Genomic DNA, 16300 nt, shown 5'->3' on the forward strand with positions numbered 1-16300 from the left:
AAGTATTCATCCCCTGCACCGCTGAGCTAATGATGTATAAAATAACTCTGACAAGCCCAAGTCCCACGGTGGCACTAGCCAACGGTGAAGAGTAAAGGGAATCCAAACAAACTACTGGTGACCAGAAAACAACTCGAAGCAGATCGCTAGCAATAAATCTTAACGTGACATTGAAGCTGGGCTCATCTTACAAAGAGCAAAGAGTAGAGAGAGAATTGCTAAGGGCAGATGGCAGTGCCTTTCCTGGTGATATAAACATAGATGAATGCGTATCGTTTCTGAGTACTGTATATGGCTGTGCCTATCTCAACAGCATAAATAACTGGAAAGAACATTAACACATTTCTAGAGATTGAGTTTTAATTGTTCTGTGGTTTACAACCGTCGGTTGCATCTCACTCTATTTAATGTGGCTATACCTTCAAATGTTCCACGTTATGGAAATTATGAAGTTCGACTGGAAAGGTTTTACCTGCCAAGATCTTAATTTCATGTTAGTGGTTATCCTGCCGTAGCTGGTGGCAAAACAAACCTACTGCAGCGTAACAGGAGGTTACATCTTTTACATGGTTATATTTAATCTCTTCTGATGCTTAGATATCTGAGTTGTAGCTGAGTACAAGGTAATACAGATTCTGCATTCAAATCGTTGCAAGTATGAATAGTAATGGCAACAGCCATAAGAATCATGCATAATTCTTGCATCTGCCTGCCCAAGGAACCCAGGAGTTTTTTATATTTTACATGTAGATCAGCTTTTGTTCAAATATTTTCCACAAAAGTTGTTGTGTGGAAAAGCCACGAAAATCGGGAAATTTGCCTCATTATAAGGAGTACTAGAAGAACTCTGAGCCTGATCATACCGAACTTATGATCACATGCATAAAAAGAACAAGCTAAAAATTACAGTATATATTCTTTCCCACACAAAATTTGCCTACAATTCCTTTTGGGTTATTTGTAGCATTAGGATTGAAAAAAATTTCAGATAGTAGAGTGACTTGCCAAAAAAGTATGTCCATACCATTACACATGAGTAAAACTTTCATTTTTCTATACTATTTATGGGTACATTTGTTTGTAAACCTTTTCAAAATGTTCTTTTCCACTTCTTGAAATTTACTTACACCATTTCATAGTTCTTCTGTAGAACAAAGCTGACATCTCCAGATGGCAAATATAAACATCAAAAGACGGACTGCCACTCAAAGACACGTGGGAAACATTTGCCAAAGCTAAACACAGTCTTAGAAGAATTTCAATAGTAGAGTAAGAGTTCTTCTGAATATGACATTAATAGTGGTGCAATAGATCTTCCTGACACATTGGAGGTGGTGAGCTGCGCTCAAATACTTTGCTACCCACAAAATGGCACTTATTTTGGGATTGTTATATACTCAGGAAATCATACAGTAAATCGAAGTTATGAATTACACAAACTGTGCTATAAAATGCAGCACACATTAAATGACATATAAGAAACATGCACATGTGCATGGCTAGGAAAGTGTGTATGGGATTCAGCCTTTTTGCTGAATAAATATTTGAGAGTTTTACAGTTCTTCAGCATCTCCTTTTATATAATCAGATAACTGCAACTACAAATTCAACTTGAGGACTGACATTTTTACATTACAATGGCTTCTTTGTTACTCCAAACAGCAATATATATACAAAAAATCGGTTCAGAAAGAAAATGCTTTCCATCATACTCGTGTTTGCTTTATTATCAGAATGAGAAACTATATGCGTGAAGTTCTTCATATTTTTTTTACCAGTGGTAGTAGTCTCCTTTAGATATTGGCAGGGGTGGGAGGGGATCTGCCAAAATCCATTACACATTTTGTCTCAGCTGTAGTAAGAGAAGGCGTTCATTGTGAGCTGGGCAGTTCAAACATCTAAGGATGGGAGAAGGAGTTCACACAAAATAGTGAATAATTAGTTTGAACTTTGCCACACTCTCCAAGCAGAAACTGTTTTGTAAGTAAAATATTTTATGAAGTTTTCTCAGCAGGAGAGGTCCGAAAAGCTCACTCGTGCCTTACACCAGCCTCAACAGAGAGAGCTCTTTATGGTGACTGGTCGTTGCCTCAGACACCAGTTCTGCAAGTCATATGGTTGCATCAGAATCACACCTCTTTTGGAGGTTTGTCTGCACACAAACCTCCAGTGAAACACTGAGATTGCCTGTGAAGACCAAACCTTCAGGCACTTCAGCTCAAGACTGAATATAGGCACTCTTAAGGGGTTTTTTTTCCCCCCCAACATAAACTATATTTTATTGCCAGCATGGAAGAAATTGGATTTTTGTTTATTCCTAGATCATGATTAAAGCAATGGATTCTGAAGGGCTGTAACATGAGCTAATGAGTCTACATTGAGCAGATTTGCATGGCTCCATTCTGCAAAGGAGATCTATGGCAGTAGTAAGCCCTAGTAACTGTACTGCAATTGTATTAGGGTCCTCTCTGTGATCCCTGTCTACGTTGCAAGACTAAATGATGTACAACCATGGTGTCACATACAAGCCCACAATGCTATGCCATAATAGAATCATAGAATCATAGAATCGTTTAGGTTGGAAAAGACCTTTAAGATCATCAAGTCCAACCATTAACCTATCACTGCCAAGTCCACCACTAAACCATGTCCTTAAGCACCACATCTACCCATCTTTTAAATACCTCCAGGGATGGGGACTCAACCACTTCCCTGGGCAGCCTGTTCCAATACCTAACTACCCTTTCAGTGAAGAAGTTTTTCCTAATCTCCAACCTAAACCTCCCCTGGTGCAGCTTGAGGCCATTTCCTCTTGTCCTATTGCTTGTTACTTGGGAGAAGAGACCGACCCCCACCTTGCTACAACCTCCTTTCAGGTAGTTGTAGAGAGCGATAAGATCACCCCTCACCTCCTCTTCTCCAAACTAAACAACCCCAGCTCCCTCAGCAGCTCTTCGCAAGACTTGTTCTCTAGACCCTTCACCAGCTTCGCTGCCCTTCTCTGGACATGCTCCAGCACCTCGATGTCCTTCTTGTAGTGAGGGGCCCAAAACTGAACACAGTACTCGAGGTGCGGCCTCACCAGTGCCGAGTACAGGGGCACGATCACCTCCCTGGTCCTGCTGGCCACACTATTCCTGATAATAGTTATGTGTTAATTTGTTCCCCCAGCAGAACGTTTTCTGTGGAGAAAACTGAATCCACTACTGTAGCTGCCACACAGAGCATTTTCTTTAATTAATAAGCACAGAGGAACTGCAGACACTGATGAGTTCAAGGAACGTGATCCACTGAGATCCCTCCAACTGTAGTTGCATGAGAGAATGGCTCCAGCAACCACGTTGGTTAAAGAAGTTCCTGCCCTATGACCTCCAGCTACTCACTCCTGGTCTTACATCACAGCTCATCACCCCTGCTGTTGCGTGAGAAGTTATGTACCTTGAGCCACAGCCCAATTTATAGTCTAGACCTATAGAGGATGATTGCACGGGCCTACCTGAGGAGGCTGTGAACTTCAGCACAAGGGCAGGAGCAATCAGCTGGGCATGGAGCAGGGCAGGCATTTCTTAAACAGCTTCACTGCCAAAGTCAGTGTCTTGGGGAAACTCCACCTGCAGGTTTATGATTCAGTTAAGTCAAACTTAGAGCTGAAAGAAGTCCCACTCCCCCTCCTGCCTGCCAGCCATGCTTTCTGCAAGCTCTTTCCCAGGGATGTACATCAAACCATAAACATTCCAGTGCAGAAAGCTAAACTGATACAAAACTAATTGTTTTTTTCAAGGCTTAGTTTTCTGCTGGCTGAGCCCTCTGATCTGACTGGCTGTGGCTCCAAAGAGCACCAGGGCCAGCACAAGGGATGTGTTCAAAACACAGAGAGAGGTGCAGCTGGGGAAGGGCTTTCAAAGGCAACTTGCCATTAGGTTGGCTTAGCCAGGTTAAGCCATTATCAAATGGCATCTCCACGATGAGGTGCCGGCCAGACTACCCACAAATTACACAAGTCACCTTACAACACCCCCACAAAAGCTGGGGTACCTCAGCACAGGAAATATTCATGTGGTCACTCCCTTCTGCTCGTCAAGGGGTTTCTTAATGAGCAATGCAGCCGTCTTCCTCTTTTGGTATCTCAGATGAGCTTTTCTTTTGGGATTTTGGGACTGCACAGTTCTTTCAGAATGATTTTATGAAGGAAGAGCAATTTAGATTCACATTCTCTTCAAGAAATTTCTTCAGTTTAATATCCTACCTACTTCAGTTGCAGAGGCATCAATGAGCACAGCACGGAGAGTTCAGCAGCTGACTGATGGCAGCAGTGATAATAAGAGTGCATATGGGAATCCCAGGACAACCTTAATCATCATCATTAACCTTTTATTTTCTGCCGTGCAATCCCTATTCCGATGTACCACAATTTGCTGTACCAGACTATGCAATGCCCAGTGCTGATTAAGAATCTGCATAAATATAAGAGTAGGAAAGCCGTGAGGAAGAAAGGCATCACAAAGCTGGAACTGCCATGGGAGTTTTCCCTTTTGATATTTTTAAATTATTTTTGTTCTGCTGTGTGGGTATGTTTCAAGTCAGGATTGGTTTTGAGGTAGAAGGAAGGTAGTCTCAAGCATGTAGACAGATCATGTCTAGCTTCTCTGGTTCCTAGCTTATTTATAACTCTGCGTCTTCACAAACCATGTTGCAACTTCTGGTTTTAGCACTGTTTTGCTCAATTTACTATCTTATTCAACTGAACGTTAAATGAAAGTATTAAAACCCACCAGGCTGCAACAACAATGAATTTTGGCAAACGTGGTGGAAAGTTTTCCTCTTGCAGCTTGACATTCAGTAAGAAACACAAACTTAAAGTAGGGACCATTTAAAAATGGATCATGTAGGTAAATTCATGAAAAGAGCAAAGGAGGGAACTTCTGAAATATATGAACTCATAATGCCGATGGTACATAACTTGAGTGATGACTTCCTAGCTGAAGATGGTGACCTAATGTGTATTTTATAGGAAAGTTATAATGAAAGTTAATAATATTAAGTGCTTTATAAAATGGTTCATTAACTGAAAAGGGGTGTTTCTTCCTTGGACAAATTGCCTTAGAAATGTTGGCCTTGGGGGTCCTGTCTTCATTGCTAAAATAGAATTGTGCCAGCAGATCTACTTTACACAGTTTTAAATCAATTTTGCAATCAAGGTTTCTGTTTATAAGCTCTTTGGGCTTAATTTCACTGCAAAGCTAACCTGAGTTATAACTTATTCCAGTTATAACTGGAATTCTTTCTACGTAAAAAATATGAAGTCTGAGTCTGCTGTTGCTTTTGATTTGAGGCGGTGAGTTTAACAGGAAGATATAGGCTGGTATTAAAGTGTCTATCTTGTCAGCTACTCTGTCCTGTGAGCACAGTTTTGCACCATTTGAATGCTGTTGGTCTTCCAACGCCTCCCCATTCCTCCTTCCTTATTCCCAGTGAGATCCTGCTCACGCCTGGGCCAGGATTAATAGCACAGCCAGCTTGCGATGCTGCTAAGAAGCGTTAAGGTTGGCAGAAATCTCAGTCCATGGTTTTATGGTGTGGAGTTTTTACGGGTAAAACCTGCTTTCAGTGTTCCTGTCCCATCATCCTTCCTCAGCCCTGCTCTCAGCGCTCCAGCATTACTAATTTCTGCTGATCCAGCATTTTTAAAGAGTCCTGAAAAAGATATATTTTTAAAGATCAGCTCACTGACTCACAGCATAGCTTAACACAGTTCTGCTAGCACAACGCTGAGGGCTCCAACATGGGCATGGCAGCAGGCATGAGGGGTCAAAAGCCTTTAAGCAATACTGTTACTAAACATTTTGCATTGTGAAGCTGTGGCTACTGCAGCAGGCACAAGCGAAGGTATAAAGACATGCTCCTGGGGGCAGAGGCTGCAAGCGTCCCTTTATATACTAGTGAGGGGCTTGAAGCAGCTACCGCAAGAGCGCACAGATCACTTGTAAATCCCAACAAAATGCAGTCAGTGCTCAGGAAGTACTGGGGAGGGCTAGTTGTAATTTTCCTGACAAAAAAGCACGTGAACCCCCATGACTCGCCCCTCTGAAATACAGTCACATCTTTCAGCAAAACAGATGTAACGTGGGAATCAAAATGTCCAGTAGCAATGACCGTTGTGGTGTAGCAGGTGGGAAGAGGAGATGTGGAGTGAGGCGGGAAAGTTATTGCTATTTGGCTTTAAAATACTGGAAAAGTTTCTTCATAATTGGCAGGAACTTTGTTTTGCTCCTCTTAATTTAAACGATGCTATCAAGCAGGAAGAGGGGGAAATTATTCCAAAATGCTGAATGTCTTCAAAGAGAGGAGAGCACATTTATCAACAGCAACAGTGAGAGCCCAATAAGAATTCCGATCATGTAGAAAGCAGTGGCTCCCGTAGGACTTTACCTGTGAAGCTTCATCCCCCAGGTCTCCATTCAACCCAATCCAGTGGGAAGGCAATGCTCTCACTGGGACGGGTGCAAGAGCTTCTTCCACTCACTTCCCCACTGCCTGCTCTTCCCACTTTGGGGCAACTCAGCCCGCTCCTCTGCAGCTACAGAACTGCCACAAATCCAGGTCTTGCTATAAAGGAAAATTAAAATCTCAGCCGGTTTACATGGGTGCCCTTGGCTGTGAACTGTGGCGGCTCAGCAGAACCCTGAAGAGAGGAAAAGTGAATGAGGCAGGAACCTCTCCATGTCTCTTACGGTAAGCCAGAGCTTTTTTTCTATCCAAAAGTCTTGAGAGCCCTACATCAGAAGGAGGTAAGTGACATGACCTGCGATACTTACTCTAAATTATGCATGTATAATAGCACCCAAGGATCTCATGAAATCTGTTATGTTGGACATTGTACGCTGAAAGGTTTGCAACCTAAAGGGCTGTTTTTCATTACCCACTGAGGGTGAATTTAGGTCTAAACAAAATATACAGGAAAACATGGTTGCTACTGTGATGGAAATTATTACTGTGTAATAATTTATGGATCTTTTTTGTTGACTTTGCTATTGGGAAATTCACTGTCTAAATATATTGGCTTGATTTAATAAGGGAAAATCAGGCTGACCTAATAGGTGGCTGGAAGATAAAATAAGCAGACAGGGTAAAGAAAAAAGCTTGAAATAAGTTACTTCACAAATGCGTGTGGATTTTTAAAAGTTAAGTAGAAAAAAACATTAAAAAAATGATTGCAAGCAGATCAAAAGGACTATATGAGGCAAAAAGGTGGGTGGTACAGTGGAATCAGACTGTCACACGCGTAATTTTTTTAGGAAGAATAAGGGAAGGTGTTTCAAGAAGCTAGACCTACCCGTCTTGTTCTGAGGGGCTAATAAGACTTTAGAAAAATGGATATGAAGTTTGTTGGTTTTTAAATCTTTTGCTAATCCCAGACTCTTGCAGAGGAAAATGGCAGGGATCAAACTTCAGACTTACTAAGTACCACTAATGGACATTGTAGTACTGTGCAGGACCAGAATAAGCAGGAAAAGTGAGGAATTCACGATGAGGAGAGTAATGCCACAAAAAAAAGGAAAAAAAACAGATGAGCTGTGGTCAGGGAGCAGAAAGAAGGAAATGTAACCGTATCTATAACTACAGCAGCTGCCCCAAGAGGTTTCTGGTCCGAGGGTTGATCATGCTTCTGTGAGGAGCAGGTCCAGGCCCTAAATTACGCAAACACCGCAGTTCAGGTTCCAAACAAGAAGGGGTCAGATCTCAGGTGGTGCCTGGTTTTCTTTTTTCTTTTTAAGTAACAGTCATCTTTTTCTAATGGCTTAATGTCAGAAGCATGCTTGAAGGAGGGATTTCAATGAAGAAAGCTGGCAGTCATGCCCAGGTTCCATTGATTCAGTGGAATTGGCTCCGGTCCTTGTGGGACAAGTGTGCCCTTAATTTTAGACAAGTCTACTTCAAACACAATTAGACAAGAGGTTGTTTTTTTTTTAACTTTTTTGGCCTACATGCTGAGTGAGACACATTACTTGTAATCATTATATACTAGTTTATTGATTGTGGCTTTTCAGTATTCACTGTAGATAGGCTTGTTGTAACAGAACTGTCAAGAGACGTGTCTGGTTAACAAACAATTACCGATTGAAGGTATAACAGCAAGCACAGGGATTTTGTCAGGACGTACAGAAATGTGCAGGGAATTTTGACAAAAGGGGAATGGGATTTTCTTTTGAATCTGTGGTATTTTTCAAGAGATGTAGCAAAAGTCTATTTTCATGGGATGTCGGGGTGGTTCGATATTTTGTTTTCATCTCTGCTTCCTATATTTTAATATTTGAAAAGATCAGACAAATTGAAATTATTCACAGGAACTGCATATATGGAAAATCCATAAAAGCCCACATGACGGATTACACCGGCCCATTGCTTATAATATAATGTTACCATTAAAACGTATTCCGGTTATTAGGAAAGCTGGAAGTGAGTCAATTATTTGAATAAACAAACAAAGACGTGGTTGCCCCGTAGTTTAGCGCGTCCTTGAGACGTCTGCAGGCTCCTTTCCCACGCCTGCTGTCTCATTCCTAAACTAGCAGAGGCTGTTGTGCAAGGCAACCTGACAACTCCTAATAAACAGGTAGCGTAATGCACCGTTCTGAGGCAATCCCTGCACACCGGGCACCTTCGCATATTTGGGGCAGGCCCAGGGAATCTGCGGCATGTTGTGTGTATCAGAGGAGGGAGAAGAGGTTTTGCAGCTTAGGGAAAGGGAAGGATCAGTTTGTCAGGCCAAAGGAAGGTTCCTGTGGTCCCTCCAGAGGGGACATGCATCCTGAGTGCATGGACGAGCTGGGATACAGTAGTTTGGTGTGTCAGACACTAGAAGAAGAAGAAAAGGTAGAAGGTGCCACCTTTAGCTTTTCCCCTAAGGACCATTTTTTGTGCCTAAAAGATGTAAGAAACAGTGGTAACTTCAGCAAAAAGAAGTAACTCCGCCTCACAACTGACCAGGTAGTTCCCAGCCTTGTGAGGAACTTGCATCCTACATGCAACTGACTGGGCATAAACAGAAACAATACAGGACAGAAACAAATCCCGTACATCTGAATTCAGGTTCTTGTGTTGGGACAAAATACGCATATTTGAATTTCTTAAGGATGAAAGACTACATTTTCAAAAGCAACTAATGTTTCCTGTTCCCACTGAGGTCCCAGACTGGGCATCCAAAACCACCTAAAATGGTTGGCCAACAGGTTTATATTTACCCTGGGAGTCAGGGTAAGACTCACGACATTTCTGCTTATTAATTCCTCTGTTTTAATGTGTTTGGCTTTTGCAAGTTATGACACAGTAAATACATTTGTGTCACTTAGCAACCTCAGCTGTTTCTAAAGGAATGTCTTTTGTTCTTGGAAATCTATTACAAACGTGGGTTACAAAACAATTATTGGGGAATCTAAACTCATCTCACTTGGATGGTGTTCTGGCCTCTCCCCATTCTGCATTTAAAGTGTGCACAGGAAATTAATTCACTTTGTACAAGCATCCTTCATTGACACTATGGCTATGAAGAGAAGCTCTGCATATTTAATAGATATGACAGAAGTTTCTGTTGAAAATAAAAGACGTGAGAAATGCCTGAAGAAAGGACGGACTAGAAAGGAACTCCTAGTCACCGGGTTCACCCAGTTCAAAGCCCTCTTACTGTTTTGTAAACAACACTATAAGTACTTTACCATTGCGATGCAACGCTACATAGTCTCCGTCACAAACTTACCAACCTGATTTATTCCTATACACAACGCCAAAGTCCGAGATCACAGATCATGCAGCTCCAGCGTAAGGGTTTGAAATGTAAACACCTGCACAAACTAAGTGTTATTTCTTATTTCATGGTGATTGGGTTACTGGGTTTCCGTTACAGGTTAGAACATGTGTGCGATCCTAAACACATACATGTAGTGGAAGGACTGAGAAGATTACATTGGATTGCAAACTTCAAAGGACTTAAGGGTTTTCTTTCTTTGTCCCTAACAGGTTTAAAGCTCAGAAGTCACTTCCAGTTGCCCACCTTGTTAGGATCAGTATAAAAGGTAAGATATAGAAATTTATCTTTATATTCTGAAAATGAAACGTATCCTCGGGAAATGCTATAAAATTGTGTCAAAATTTTATAGATAATTAATACAATTAATACTTGTTTATGAAACTCAGACTTTGTCCTCTGCTAGGGATATCTGGAAGTATTACTAAAAATATCTTCAAAACTGTTTCCTAAAAATGTGAACAGATAAAGTGAGAGTCCAGATGAACAATACTAATATAAAGGAACCAATTATTGTTTGCAACTGTAACATCGTGCTAATAGAATGACTTAGGCAACAATTTGCAGTGGGAATTTTGGCAATCCCAGAGCAGAAACCGACAATACAGAGAAACGTATCAGGAAAAAAAAGAATTGCGACAACGTTCATTGTCAAAACGTCATTGTCTCAAAGTCTCAAAATTGTCATTGTCAAAGTGTCATTGTCTCAAAAGTCTGAGCAACGAACGTTGCTCAGAAAAATGTTGTCGGTGGTCAGAAAAATCTTGTCAACAGTTTTGCAACTCTTTTCATCCTTTTATTTTTAAAAGAACCTGCCCCTATCCTGAATGTTTTGGGTTTGGGGTTTTTTAAGTTGAAATTATTGTGGTAAGCTGCTAAAGCAAAAGCAGTGCTGCAGAACTCATCACCAGCAGTAGAAGACAAAGTACGATAACTAGGCTGCGATTCCCCCAGTCTAAACGAGAATACCTTGCTATAGCTACCTCGGGACTCGGCCAAGTGACCCGATGGCTACAAGGGAAGAAGCCCCAGCCTCTTCCTGGCAGCCAGCCCTGCCACTTAGGCTCACAAACTCTGCATCAGGGCACCTGTATGTACGACAGCCACTTTATTGCAAAACCCGCTGTTGAAGTTGTTCTCGTTTCTGCAGAGAGGCACTAGCAAACAACTGCGAGTTCATAAACTGCTGTTTATGGAAACTGATTTCTGCCGGGAACATCTGGCGGTGGCCGCAGACAGTTTAGGCCTGCTCCCGGCATGGATTGGGGTTTGACTCCAGAAAGGGCTCCGGGTGCCGATGTGCTGAGATCGGCTCCACAGATGTGAGCACCATGTAAATTCATGCTGAGCCCTCCTTGGCATAGTTTTTCCCACATAAACAAACCTTTGAGGGAGAACTTCAGATCTGGCATAGGATATGTCTTTTCCAGCATTTCAGCTTTGCTCTTGTCTCTCACTCTTACTGTGAAGAGAGCAGTTAGAATACCAAGGTAATGGCTGAGGTGCCCGATTCCTCTAGGAGAAGGTAATCTGAAAGGCCCTTCTGATAACTCCTTAAGATACGCAGATCTACAACACTCCATTTTGTTGAGGTGGTAAAACTATTAACCCTGATTAGTAGCATTCAGTGTAAATATTTTCAGCGGGTTTAGTCCTAAAATCCTCCGCAGATACTTACTCAGTCGATCGTCAATCAGTCATCACTGAAGTTTTGCATTAAAATAGATCTGAGGACATCAGGATTCTGCTAATGACTGCGCTCTGAGCTCCCTATCTGTGGCACTGATCTGCTCTATCCTGCAAACTTTTCCCAGCGCTGCTGTTGGTTAGGGATGCAATGAAGCACGATTTGTGATTATCATTGCTGGGCTCATGAAAGCCCCAGGTGTAGATGTAATCACAAACAGCACTGAGCTTTTGCTGGTATAGCTTATTTTGCTTTTGTGGGAGGAGAAGAAAAGGCTGGAATAAGCTGTACGGGTTTATTGCAGTTTTGCTTGAACAGAATACCAGATTACCTACTCAGAAGTGCTCTGAATATAGATCTCCCTTGGAGCTGAAGTAGATCCATCCGCTGCATCTATGTAGGCCTTTCTTTATCTCACTTGAAAAGATACTGCATAATTAAGGAACAAGGGTAGAAGTGTTTTCTTAAAAATGTTTTGGCGTGGGGAAACAAGATCCCACTTTTTCATTACCTGTAGAACAACGCGATCTGAGTCTTAACGACCAGTTACCAAGAAGGCGCTGAAAGTAAGAAAATATCAATACGCTAAATATATATATGAATAAATAATATGCAATTACGTAGCATGTTTTATGCCCAGCTCACATAAATCCATCCGGGAACTGTAGTAACGACTTGGACACCTAGGCTGGAGTGACCAGTAACACGTTCGGGTGACAGCCACGGTCACAGGCACGTGCACGTACGCACGGGGCCTCTTTCGTTTTGTACAGCAAGTGGAAGTAGCTCAGGCAAACACGGACAAACGGACCGAAGGCCATGCCCTCTCCTTTGCCAGCCGCTTACTGATTAACCGAAGGCACGGTGCCAGTCGCAGTTATGCGTGTGAGCAACTGCCATCTCACGAGCGGTTCCCCGGCGGTGGCGGCCGCACGCCCAGTTACGTGAATGAGCGTGTTCTGGACTATGCCCCCTGTGTTTTGACATCCAGAAAACGTTATTTAAGGCTCATCGTGGGAACTTTAGCACCCGCTTAAGGGACGTGGTGGCGGATTCGAGGGAAGGAATGGGACAGGGATGGGAAGAGGCAGGACGGAGCCTTGGTGCAGGGGATGAAGTAAACCGCAAGCGGGTAGAGAACCCGAGAGAACGCTCGCAGAGACTTGCTTCGTGTCTGCTAATTCTAGTAATGGAAAACAAGACCCCAAAGGCATTTCTGTGCCAAGGAATTAACCCCCAAACCAGCGTGCTGCCGGACGCGCGGACAGGACAGGACAGGACAGGACAGGCACACCGGGCCGGGGAGCCGCGGCCGCCGAGCGCGAACGGGCGGCGCAGGCCGGTGCGTTGGCATCTCGCAACCGGGCGCTGCGGCGTGAGCGCGGGGCCGCCTCAAAACCGACTCTCGTGGGGGGCTGCTGTGGCGGGCACCGCCACGGCCGGCGCCGCTCCGGGAGGCACCCGAGGGCACCGTCAGCGCTCCCTGAGGGAACGCGGGCACCGCTTCCACGTGCGGCGTGGCGGGGAAAGCAGAAACCCGCGCGACCGCCGTCCCTCGACAGCAGGGAGGCGGTTACAGAGGCACGGGCATTCGCTCGCACACGGAGCCCGTCAGAGTGCTAACGGTTTCCCGGGGCAGCCTCTGCCAGGCCGGCGGGGCTGGGGCAGGCACGGTGCCGACCCGAGGAAGCTCCTCGGGCAGGCGCCCGCCCTTGCCTCCGCGCCCGGGCGCCGTTCGCCCCCCTCGGCGCCCCCCGCTTCTCCTCCGGGCACCCGCCCCGAGGCGGCAGGGCGGCGGCGGACCCCGGTCGCCCAGAGCGACCCCTTCCCGCGGGCCGTCCCCGCGCCTCCCCTCCGCCGGGCTGCCCGCCCGCCCCGCCCCCTCACACCCCTCCCGCCAATCACCCTGGCCCCGCCTCCCGGGCCCGAGGTGCGGGGTTTGAAAGCGGGACGGTCCACGCGGCGCGCAGACGGGGGGGGGGGAGAGAGAGCGGCGTGGCCGGTGGGCGCCGGGCGGTCGTGCCCTGCCGGCGGTCTCCGCCCGCGGGAGCCGCCGCCGCACCGTCGCCGAGTGTTCCCCGCCAGCCGCGCGGGGCGCTGGCGGCGGGGGCGGCCGGCGCTCGGGCGGCCGCGGGGGCCTCCCCCCCCCCCGCCCGGCGCAGTGGGAGGCGCCCGGGATCCCGCGTCACCCATTGTTTACAAACCAACCCCAGCGGGCCGGGCTCCAGCTTCAACCGCAGCCGCCGGAGCCGCGTGTGCTCGCCTGCGCGCGGGGCGGCGGGCGGCGGCCCCGGTCCCGCTGCGGCTGCGGCGCGGCAGGGCGCCGGCCGAGATGCCGTGCCGCCCGGGCGAGCGCTTCCTGCTGCTGGAGCGCTCGGTCGCCGTGGGGCAAGCGGGCTCCAAGGAGGTGGACGCGCTGGTGGCCAAGCTGGGCGAGGTGCTGCAGCTGAGCGCCCAGCGGGCGCCGCCGCCGCCCCGCGCCCCCAAGCACCTGGGGCCGGGCAGCGCCCGCGACCGCGCCGCCCCCTACTCGCCGCGCTGCAGCGGCGGCAGCGGCGGCCTGCTGGCGCCGCGGGGGCCGGCCCCGCCGCAAGCCCACCAGCAACACGCCGAGCCCCCGCGGCCGGACCGGAGCGGCCACCAGCGGGTGACCAAGCAGCTGTGCGGCCGGGGCTGGCTGCGGAGCGCCGCCCGCCGGAGGAAGCAACCGCCGCCGGGGCCGGGCGACAGGCCGGCGGAGGAGGAGGACCCCCACCGGCTCCTGCAGCAGCTCATCCTCTCCGGCAACCTCATCAAAGAAGCCGTCCGGCGGCTGCAGCTAGCGGCGGCGGCAGCGGCGGCGGCGGCCTCCACGGCCTCCAGCGGCAGCGCCTCGGCGGGGAGCAGCGGCGCGGACGGCGAGGCGGCCGAGGCGGCGGCGGTGCAGCCCCTACAGTAGCCGGCGGGGACGAGCGGCGGCGGCGGCGGCCGGGTCAGAAGAGCGCGGCGGGGGCGGCCGCTGGCGGCGGCGGGGCCCCCCGCCGAGCGGACTGCGGGAGCGGGTGCTGGCTCGGCCGCGATGTAAGTCTCCCCGGCGGCAGCGGGGCGGCGGGGCCCCCCCGCGGCGGGGTCGGGGTCGGTTGGGGTGGGCCGGGTGTGCCCCCCCCCCCGCCGCCGCCCCAAGGTCACCCCCGGCCCGGCGCCGAGCCCCGCCGCTCCCCCGCCGGCGGAGGCCGCGCACGCCGCCCGCCCCGAGCTGTTGTTGTGCTCCCCCCTCCTCGGCCTTCCCCGGGAGCTCCTCCTCCTCCTCCCCCACCCCCCGCGGGGCACCGGGGCCGCGGGCCCCCCCGCCGCCGGTCCCCCGCCGCCGCGGGGCTGCTCCGCCGCCGGGCTCCGTCTCCCAGGAGCCATTTGCAATAATTCCCGCTGACCCCGGCGGGAGGTGTTCCCTTTCCCCTCCCGGGCTGGTTTGGTTTTTTTTGTTTGGGTTTTTTTATTATTATTTTAACGTTTATTATTATTTTTTTCCCGTTGCGACTGTATGAAGCAGTTTTAAAAATGTGAATATCAAAGCTGGAAGGCAGCTGGACTTGTAATTGTAAAGCCTGATGAGTGACTGGAGCCTGAGACGCATTGTTCACATAAGGTAGCCGAAACAAGTTTTTTCTACCAAAAAAAAAAAAGAAAAAAAAAAACCCACCTGAATCCACCCTTCCCCGACAAACTCAATGGCTCGAATACAAGGTGCAGCTGTTGATTTTAAATATATGCACTTCGTACCGGAGTGTTTGAAATGTGTTCCTGATTTACAGGACTTATTGTCTTAATTAACCTGTCTGTATTGAATAAACGTGGTCTTGTTTTTATTTTTGGGTCTGTGTCTCATTGTTAAGGGGAAGTGAATTTTGGTTCATGAGAACAAAACTACGTGGATGATGCTCCAGTAGGCATGTTCCCCTTGATCTTCTTTCAGTTGCGAGATCTCCATTTTGCAGACAAAAAAAAAAAAAAAATCCCCACAACAATCCGCATAGTCTGATGCAGTGGGACACCGGTTATTAATGCACGGAGATGCAACTGAGCCCCTTTGTTTGCCAGCAGAGCTCATTTGTAAGCCGTGAGACGCCCCTTCGAGCAGCCGAGAATGTGGCTGTTGGAATTTATAAGTCAAATCATACTGAAACCAAAATTGGGTATCTTGTATTGGGGAAGGAACAGAGCTTGTGTTGGTTACTTGTTTGGGTTTTTTTCTTTCTCCGGGGAGGGGGAGGAAAAAAGACTCTAGAAAGGAAGGGAGAGAGGTCTAGGCAGCAATTTAAAAAAACAAAAAATCTGGAAAACATATAATTTGATGCTGGTGATGATTAAGTTCCAGTACCTATTCTGAATAGCTTCCTTGGTGAAATCCTACGTTAGGTTTTTAGGAGTCAAAGAATGAGCTTCAAGATCAGAACTGAACACATCAGACAGACTGGAGCATAACAATCTCCCAACCCCCACTCAATTTGAGGTAAAAGCTTCTCCTTTGAAGAAGGTAGCAATCCCACATGAAAGAAAATGGAAGATGTTTGCCTTTGTCCAAGAGAGCAATTTAAGCAGCTACGTTTACTTGTGTGATTAGTTCTTTCCAGAATACATTAAATCCGCAAAGTATTTTAGATTTCTTTCTCTGCTACCAGCTACTGATAGAAACTGATGCTGAAGGTTTTTATGTCTCACTGAATTCCTCGTGCGCTAGGAACAGTATGTGGTGTTATTATTAGCTTTATCTTGATTAATTTATAAGTAGAATGTAGTTTTTCCATATCAAAGCATGTAAAATGCAAAGGAAG

The 16300-nt window shown here is 47.1% G+C and overlaps 1 protein-coding gene across 1 annotated transcript; it reads left to right on the forward strand.

The window, feature by feature from the left end:
- Positions 1 to 13724: 13724 nt before the first annotated feature.
- On the forward strand, positions 13725 to 15334 carry LOC148057273 (GSK-3-binding protein-like). The gene is made up of 2 exons (XM_087735008.1): positions 13725 to 14549; positions 15019 to 15334. The coding sequence occupies exon 1, from the start codon at positions 13822 to 13824 to the stop codon at positions 14425 to 14427; it is 606 nt and encodes a 201-aa protein (XP_087591134.1). The 5' UTR covers positions 13725 to 13821; the 3' UTR covers positions 14428 to 14549; positions 15019 to 15334.
- The last annotated feature ends 966 nt before the right edge of the window (positions 15335 to 16300 follow it).

The sequence above is a fragment of the Nipponia nippon genome, unplaced genomic scaffold (genome assembly GCF_047370975.1).
Source record: "Nipponia nippon isolate SJK-2023a ecotype South Korea unplaced genomic scaffold, ASM4737097v1 scaffold_1, whole genome shotgun sequence".
Classification (NCBI taxonomy): domain Eukaryota; kingdom Metazoa; phylum Chordata; class Aves; order Pelecaniformes; family Threskiornithidae; genus Nipponia; species Nipponia nippon.

Coding starts and splice junctions, on each gene's coding strand:
- LOC148057273 (XM_087735008.1), top strand. CDS start 13,822: ATGCCGTGCCGCCCGGGCGAGCGCTTCCTGCTGCTGGAGCGCTCGGTC.